This window comes from Limulus polyphemus, unplaced genomic scaffold, assembly GCF_000517525.1.
Source record: "Limulus polyphemus unplaced genomic scaffold, Limulus_polyphemus-2.1.2 Scaffold1018, whole genome shotgun sequence".
NCBI lineage: Eukaryota > Metazoa > Arthropoda > Merostomata > Xiphosura > Limulidae > Limulus > Limulus polyphemus.
Genome location: NW_013666628.1, coordinates 225,851 through 235,508, shown reverse-complemented (window position 1 = coordinate 235,508; position 9,658 = coordinate 225,851). Strand labels below are relative to the sequence as shown.

The window sequence follows — 9,658 nt, the reverse complement described above, 5'->3', positions numbered from 1 at the left end:
GTGGTGTCTATTTACTTGTGACCATGCTGTGTATATATATATATATAGGAAATACACACCAGATAAAACAACTGCTGTGTAAGATTCCCGGGAGCACAAGGAAAATAGCTTGTTCTAAGATACAGTGGATGTTGAAGAACAGAGTTAACAACCTTTAGAGAGTATTTGGTCATCTTCAGTAGTGAGAGTCAGAAGAAATGATGACACACCAAGATTCTGTTGATTTTAAACTTGTGGGCATGGTAACTGATGTTCTCACCTTTCCCTTACTGTAAAAAATAAATAAATGCCTGGACTCATTAGAAGGTTCTTGTTGATTTAACACTTCAGTTCTAGCATCCATATACTGGCAATTTGAGCTGAATGATGAGATCATATCTAATACTGTTTTTAGCACAAGAGGTGGGATGTAAGAGTTCCAACATCATGCCATTTAGCATGCCCACCACTTTTAAGAGGCTAATAGAGCTTACAATAAAAAAGGCTACAATGGGAAAGAGGCCAGGTCTACAGTGATGATCTTTTAGTGTGTGTTCACATCTTCAAGTCTGTGGCTGAGAACTTGATAATTGTGTTCCAGCAGATAAATGAAGCAGGTTTGAAAACTGAAACCAGGAAATTGTGTGCTCATGTGCACAAAAGTGAAGTTTCTTGGTTACAATGTAGATAAAACAGTCTCTCTATGGGCCCTGCTAAAATAGCAACAGTGAGAGATTGACCTCAGCCTGTGACCAACTAAGAAGTAAGCAGTTTTCACAGTTTAATATCATATTATTGATGGTTTGTGGCCAAATTCTTCAAGGGAGCTACACCACTGTCTGCTCTCAATAGAACTGAGATGCATTTTGAGTGGAGCAAAGAACATGACCAAGCATTCCAATCCCTAAAACATGTCTTAAGGATGCTCCAGTGATGACATATCCACAACAAGAAATGGAATTCTTATTATATATCACCAATAAATTCAGGGCAGTGTCATCATAGATGCAGGACAGAGTAGGAAGTGAAATCCTGTACATTAGTCCTACACTCACAGCTCCCTAATTCAGATATTGTATGATGAAAAAAGAAATGCTTTCAGTTATGGTCTTAATAAAATACTATCACTTTTACTTGTACAATAGAAGGTTTACCCTTTAGGTAGGCCATGCTTCACTGAAATGGTTAATAATTTTTGTAGGAACAACAGCATGTTGCCATAATCTGTAGCAATGTGTTTGCACAGCACTGAACAGCACAGACTAGAGCTATGGAAGATATCTACATGGATCAGAGAGCTAACTTCAACTCCCAAATGTTCTATAAGTTTTGTAACGTGTTAGGTGTGGTTTACACTTCTCTTTATCAACCCCAACCACATGGTTTAGCAGAACAGGTAATACAAACTACTGAATGCATCCTTGTCAAGTGTTCATACAATGCTGTAAATATTACAACTATAATACGTTATTAATACTCTGTAAACTTTCAAGTTGAACAAATTAATGTAAAACTAAAATACATAAATTTTCCCCTACTTTTACAACAAGTGATAAATTTGAAGGAGAAAGATTTGCAGAAGTTTCAGAGAAGAGTAAAACATTTTTACATAATCAGTTTTCCCAACTGTATAAAATTTACTTACTTAGCTAAAAAAAAAATTAACAGTGAAGAAATACATTCCTAGCCAATCATACATTTACAACTTCATTAGCTTCTCATTTTGTATCTTTTTTCTTTTTTAATATTTTGAGTAGGTATATTTTTTTCTCTTCAATAATGCTATTTAGTAATCAAAACTATATTTTGGGATATAAACATGCTTTACCCATTTTATACTGTTATATATAAGTTATACATATGTAAAGACTTATGTCATGGCTTACAGAAACTATTAAAGTCTATTAAAATATTAAGTTCCACAGCATCCTCTGATAGAAAACTTTCACCTTTCTATAAAGATGATTAAGTATTTCTTTAGATTAGTGGATTTTCACATTTCCTGTTACTTTAGTCATTACATTACTTAATATTAAAAATATACATCATATTAAAATATCAGCTATGTCACAATTAAAACATTGTACAAACACAAAACATCTTTTTTCAAAATAGGTTTCTCAATGTTTAGAACATTTCACAGTTTTTCATCATATTTAATCATGATGGAACAGGTTTTTAATTATTCCAAGAAACAAGTGTGAAAGTAATTTAATGTTTGTACTAAGATATCACTGGTTGTTCAAAATTCAATGCTAGAGAGTATTTCCCTTTTACTTTCAACTACAAATGTCAACGAGATATAAGGGCAACAAAGGACCCATTCGTCTATTTAAGCTGTCCCATCTACTAAACTCTAAAATAAAACAAAAACGCTGAAATCTAATCTTTATGCATTCTAATATTTAACAAGTCTTAAAATTTAAGTTAGCTGCATCTACTACGTCTGAAGGTAACTTACTGCAAAGGCTGACCAATCTATTAGAAAAATAAAGCTATCTTGGCCGAAGGCGATTCCTATCCAGCTAAAATTTATACTCGTGTCTTCTGCTCTTACCATTCTCACAATTAAATATGAAAAACATGATGTATCAACACTATCAATTTCCTTAACAGTCTTGAACAAATAGATCATATCCCCTCCAATCTTTTTTTTCAAGAAAAAACAAATTTAGGAGATCTTAACCTATTCTTTTACACCAACCTTTCCATCCCAGGTATCATCATAGTAGCCCTCCTCTGAACCCTTTCCAACAATTTAATATTCTTCCTAATGTAAGGAGGAAAAGATTTAAACAGTGTTCCAAATGTGGACCAAGCAACGATCTATACAATGACATTACAGCCTCTTTAGACATTTACTCAAGTATTCCTACTGATAGAACTTACAATTCTATTTGCCCTACCACTAGCAACAACACATTGCTTGGTTCGCTTAAAAGACTGATGAATTAGAAAACCAAGATCCTACTCTTCCATAACACTTTTAAGGTTATTCCAATAAAAATTATACTAATAATTCAAACTGTGATATCCTATATGCATTACCTTGCATATATTATAATTAAAAGTCATCAACCATTTATTCACCCAACCCACCAAACAATCCAAGTTTTTTGTAAAGCAGCAGCATTCTCCTCACAGCCAACAACACCCAAAACTTTAATATCAACAAATTTAAATAATTTATTATCCATTCCTTCATCTATGTCACTGATGTAAATTCAAAGAGCCAAAGTCCTAACACTGATCCCTGGGATATCACACTTATGACTTTAATCCAGCTTTAACTCTATCTAACATAACCATTTGCTTTCTTCTGTCCAATCAGTTTTCTACTCAATGAGCCAACCTATCCCCTAAACCCCAAGATAACTATTTTAACAAGTTATGTGGCATCTTGTCAAACATTTCTTAACCTTTTTGTCACCTAACCACCATGCATCTAATGTTAAAATGTGCAAGTAAAAGTTCCAACTATATGCACTCAGACTTTTTGACTTAAAAGTCAAGTTCCCAAAAGCAGGCAGCTTATGATGTTGCCTTAGTAATTTTTGTATATTTTAATAATAATAAATAAATAAATAAAAATCATATTGAAATATCTCAAAAAATGACTAAGGGAATGAGGCAATATATTATATATATTATAAACATCAAAAGAGTCAAACATAGCAAGCTGACCTATCTAAGAACTACTACCTTAATGTCTACTGTACTAATGGAAACAGTGTGTTTATAAATAACCTCAGATGTGCAGTTTTAAAAATATAAATGGTCAAATGCACTCACAACATAACATTAACTACTTAAGGGACTCAAAAGGTGTACTAATAACATGCAGACCTCATGCTCAAACGTAGAACATATCTAAAATACAACACAACTCATTACCTTAGGCTTAGGACTCTCAACTGCAGGACTGTCTGACCTTGTAGCCTGAAGTCCCAAGATTGCATTAAAAGCCAATGAATAAAGTTTTAACTTTAAACCAAAATTGACAGAAATGATCAATCATAAAGTGCACAGAGGTTGAGTATGTTATATTAAAACGATTTTGGAGTCTCACCACATTGTAACAGTCCACATACAGCCATACTGTATCTTAAAACAGTGCCTCTTGACAGTAGCCCTGCAGCACAGTTTCCATAGCAAAATGCTCTGTCATAAGATTGTCATGTAAAAGCACACCTCCATTCTCTGCATGCTTTCCATAATAAATCTACTGTACAAGGATGATGGTTTCTCAGCACTCATTTCAATAGTCATACTGCACAGAAATCCATAGATACTCCTTTTGACTTGACCAGTATGTTTTCATATGGAACATCATGAATACCCAATTCAAACTCCAGCTGCTTGTAGTACACTTGACTGGATGGAGATATGATGAGAAATCTTATCTTGATGCTCCCATTTCCAGATGGAGATCCTTCTTAAGTATGTTGTTTACTGTTGCCTGAGACACATGGACAGCTTTTGCCACTGACCTTTGTGTTCATGGATTTTTACCTGTTACTAGATGCAGCACTTTGCTTACCACTGTGGTACAAGTTTTTATATGTCTCCTTATGAATGGCCCAAGTGTTCTAAATTGATTCATATTTCTCTGCTTTCCAATTCCATTAATTACAAGAAATTGGAAATTCTAAATTCCTGGTTTGAAAGAGCTGTTACATACCCTACCAAAACGTTATAAATTTTCAGAGGCATCATATTATCTATGAATCACCAAACAATGTCAAAATGCTATTCCACTGCAGCTTTATCTCAGCTGTAGTTGTCGCGTGACTTGCTGAATTTGCATCGTGTTAATGTAGCGTACCCAATCCTCCATAGTGCATAATAGTTTGATAATGAATTTTGGGACTATGACATTCACACACACAATAAGATATACATTTTACTAGCAGATAAATGTACACTGTTTATTAATTTTAAACAGCACACTGTATTATGTACTTCACGGAGTCAATTGCCAAACCACAATACACAATATCACTAGTTCTTTAATGTTAAACACTGTTAAATAATTTAAGAAATTAAGGAGCATAAAAGCATTTAAATTTCCAACACTTCTCACAAGGTAACAGTGAGAACGAAGGCAACTTAATTTTACAAACTAACATGTTAATATAATTCTAAAACAAATACATACGAAGTTGAGCTAAACAGGTTATTACATAGGAACATACACCATATGGGAGGATGTAAAAAATATTATAATTACTTAGGCACGTAAAAAAAAAATGCTATAACATAGTTCAAACACAAAGATGGTAAGGAAAACTATGAATCATGCTAAATTTGATACACAAATTAAACAAGCAAATAAAGGTATACACATGTAACATATAACTGTTGTTTTACTGACAAAGTTATCACACTATATTAGAGAATCATATCATCCACAACTTCAATATAATGAAATTGCAGACTGTTTTCAGATAATTTTGATTATTATTATTATTATCCATTTTGTTTTTCTGAATTTCACACAAAGCACCAGTAACAAAAATAATTGTTGTATTTTTCAGTTTGATCAAGTCTTTGTTCAATGTGACTTAAAGTTTTTATATTAATGATAATATACCAAACTTGTCCTTTATTAACAGAAGGGAGTTCCATGTATGAAGTTAATCTACACTTCTTTTTCCAACAAAAGGAACTTCTAATCATAAGTTATAATTCAGAAGTCAACAAGTTTGCAAACAGATAATGATTTTGATATTTTCTGTCAATTTCACATATAAGCGTATCAAATACAGGTAACTATATACAAATAAATAAAAATTACCAAGGGGAAACCTAAGTTTTGTAATAAATACTAAGAACACAGTAGAACCAAAAAGAAAAAAAACATCTTTAATTATGGATGCTTTAGAATTGCTTCAAATTCCATTATCAGCATTAAAACCTCAAATAGTTAGTTACATCAATGATACTTTTCTATGCTTTTACATTCTAACAGCACCAAGGATTTTTTAAAATATCTAAACTCACAAGATCTATATTGGTAAAACTGCTTGTTACCTACAAATATGAGTACATGAGAATTTCAGGTAGAAGCAGGTAATAAGCTAACTAATCCACCTGAGTCTTGTATCCAATTTCATAGTGAGAAAAATAACAATTGCATACATCTTCAAAACTAGAATTCTTGATTCTGGAAACACAGATTATAAACTCTTTATTTAAGAAAGCCTTTCCATTTTAAATAATCACCCAACACTAAGTAATAGCATCACATACCCCATGCTGCCATAATTTAACCAATTCCAGATTCCCAGTGTTTATATTTGATTATTGTCATTATTTTTATTATTATTTTAAAGAAACGGTTTTTATACTTATATTTTAGCCTTTCTTTGTAATCATTTCTCTTAACAATATTATTGCACATGTACTGTATGCTTTATGATAGGTTCCATACTGTTATTACTGTTTAAATTTATTCTTTCTTAACTTTCCATTGTATAAAAACTACTTGCTTAAAATCTAATGTTCTTTTTTCTAGTTAGGATATTGTGAATATTTGAGGTTTTAATGCTGATGATGGAATTTGAAGCTCTTCCAAAACATCCATAATTACAAATGTTTTTTGGTATTACCATGTTTTAAATAAAAAGTTGACTTATAAATTCACCAAAAATGAAACGTGCTAATGAAAATTTAGTCAATAACAAATATTTTATAACGAAAAGCAATTCAGAACTTCACTGTAAAAAAAGAAGAAAGTTACGACATAGGAAATATCTTATGATAGCAAACTTGTATAAAAAAAAAGTTTACAAACATGTTTTGTGCTAAGAATTGTTTCCCAGGTAACAGCTGTTTCAAAACCAACAGCATACAGTAGAATAAAGTAAATATCAAAAGCTACAAGCCATCTTTACCTCTGCAGTGTAAGGTGTGACTGAAGCTGAAAAGGTGTCAGATGGGACTGTGGTTGAGAGCTAAATCACAAGTGGGGAAGGAAAAACGTTAGTTACCACACATGCAAGGAAAAACAGACACTTTGAAAAAGGCCTAAGAAATATTTTTGTTACATAAAACAGTTTCAAGAATAAAGTCCACATCTGAAACTCTTCCAAAACCTCAATGCATATTTTGATGTTGTATAACAATCACCACTTAACATAAATGTATAATATATGCTGTATTCCACCATTTGAAATTAGATATATACTGTAAAAACTACTACTTTTAAACTGCAAATAAAACTGTATGGAAAAAACATCAAATTAGACATATATATATATACCTGGTCATATACCATAGAATAGGAACTGTAAGTATTGAACACTCAACAAATAAATTTTGTCTTATTTATACAGTCAATATATAGGTAATGTTTAATTGTTGTTTTTAAAATAATTTATCCTCTGCTTTCATGACAATTTGAACATTTTTATCTGGAACAAATAGATCAACCTTAAGATACTCAAGCTACATTTTTCTAATGTATTTGTACAAAATTTAATAATTTACATGTTTCTGAATAATATTCTACTCCTGATTAAAATAATTTCTTGCTACTATACTTTCTATTTCAATTTATTGAACTTATAAATAATTTTATACCTCATTTGTTTACTAACCTGGTCCAATTCATCTGAATGAGTTTGTTCAATAATAATTGGTTCCTAGGACAAAAGTGTGTAGTTGTTCAAGAGATGCCAATGATAGATATTGAAGAGAGAGAGAAAGAAAGAAAGAACATATAGCAATTTTAATTGTAAAAGATTTACAGATATTAAGATGAAAAGTATCAATAGCGGTAATTAAAATTACATCAATTTATCAACCCAAGAATCTTTGTGAATCAAATTGACCAATTAACAAAATATTCTATGTGCAAGTAAAATAAATTTTAGGTGAAGGTGTATTATGTTAATTCAAAATGTACATTACCAAGTCAGATGGATTACCACACACACACACACACACATACATTTTATTTTTTATACTGTACTCCAGCTCTTGTGTAAAAGTTTTAAGATCAATAAATAACATAGATAATGTTTGAATTTACACAATTTAAAACATCTTGAGACAATCAATCCCAATCCATGTTCCTCACTAAGATCACTTTACATGTTTCAATGGTTTCATGTCCTTTTCAGGAATGTAACTGTAAGAACACTTCTGAAGAGTCAAATGTTGCATTATTTATTCATTTTAAATACCACACACACACACATACTTAATGTATATGTACTAAATCATCTAAATAGAATTTTTAAGCCCTAACTCAAATCCAGTGAAGCTCATTTACACTGAACATAAAACATTTTTTTAAATGAGAAAACCCTACAGAAAAGATTAATATAAGACTGATGACAAAGGACACATCACCTAAAACAGCAGTGTTCAATATACAGCATAGACAGTGTTGTATGTTATGCCACTTTGTTCATCCTTCTACATTTCAGCAGCAAAAACAGAAACACAAAACTAATAAATGAATGATACGTACAAGTCTCAAACTGTCTGGATGCATGAGGAAACTATATACAAAAAGTATGTTTATTCCTTTTACACCACATACAGAAATTATCTTTGAATGAAAAAACTTCAAGATCTAGTTAAATGAATTACAGTTTGTAAAATAACAGATTTCAGCCACTGCTAACAAATACAAAACTAAGCTTCAGACTTATTTATTTAACCCTATCCCCATAGGCACAACGTTTTTGAGAGTTACATTCGAAATCTAATTAAATTACTTTCTTATCATGATATATGAATAAATTTGACATATAAATGTAGCTAATAATCCATATTTTAATAGTATACAAGTTTAAGTTCTTACTTCTATAAGGCAATATTAAAGAAAATCTGAAACTTCCCAGAGTACGAGAATTGTGAATTTGTTTTCTAGGCATCCCCTCTTCTCTAATTTAATTACCACCCCTCCAAGAAGTATGAAATTTAATGTAAATTACTTATAAATCAGGCAAAGCATAATTTTCTTTCATAGCCTTCAATTTTATTTGTTTACAAAGCTATGAAATAGACAACCCGACCCCTCTTGCAACACCCATGTCACATCCTCTATTCCAGAAATTAAATGTTTTTTCTCTGACGTTCAATACTACATTATTTATAACCAATAGAAAGCCAACATTTTCATCTATCAAATGACTAATTATATTACATTGTCTTCTATAAAGATAATTGTCAATTTCACTTTCAATTCAAGGTTGATTCCCATGGGAAACACACTGATGAGCTTAGATGAAGTTTTAATGTCTCTTGTCAAATAGCTAGAAAGCCAGAAAAATTATGATAGTTATGAAACATTGTCTGCTTTTTGCATGTTATTATTCTTTATTCATTGGTGCATCATTTAACGAGATAAAAATTATTTATTGCAGTACCACCATTAGTTTAAAAAAATAGGGTTAAGTGTCATGGACAGCAAAAAGAAAGAAAACACAGATATTTTATTTTTCTTGTTTTAAAATGCAAAAGTAGGAAACTTTTATGATAGTTAAGGTTAGATTAAGTGAAATAAATAATAATATAATAACATTTTTTCACTAGGTTTGCTCCTGAGCAGCTCTTGCATAACATAAGCTACATGTTAGCCAAGTGATTTACAATTTATAATGGCATGAACAGAAGTTCAAAGGGCAATAAAACAAATTTAAGTATATATATATATATATATATA

General features: G+C 31.1%; 1 protein-coding gene across 2 annotated transcripts in view; it reads right to left on the bottom strand.

Annotated features, from left to right (window-relative positions):
* The window catches only part of LOC106461720 (intersectin-1-like), a 223,110-nt gene that overhangs the window by 52,082 nt on the left and 161,370 nt on the right, over positions 1-9,658 (bottom strand). For both annotated transcript variants that reach the window (XM_022388749.1, XM_022388750.1), the window contains exons 26-28: positions 7,581-7,625; positions 6,876-6,935; positions 3,874-3,918 (exon numbers count right to left, since the gene is read on the bottom strand). In XM_022388749.1, coding sequence (XP_022244457.1) covers positions 3,874-3,918; positions 6,876-6,935; positions 7,581-7,625 — 150 coding nt within the window. The remainder of the gene's footprint in view (positions 1-3,873; positions 3,919-6,875; positions 6,936-7,580; positions 7,626-9,658) is intronic.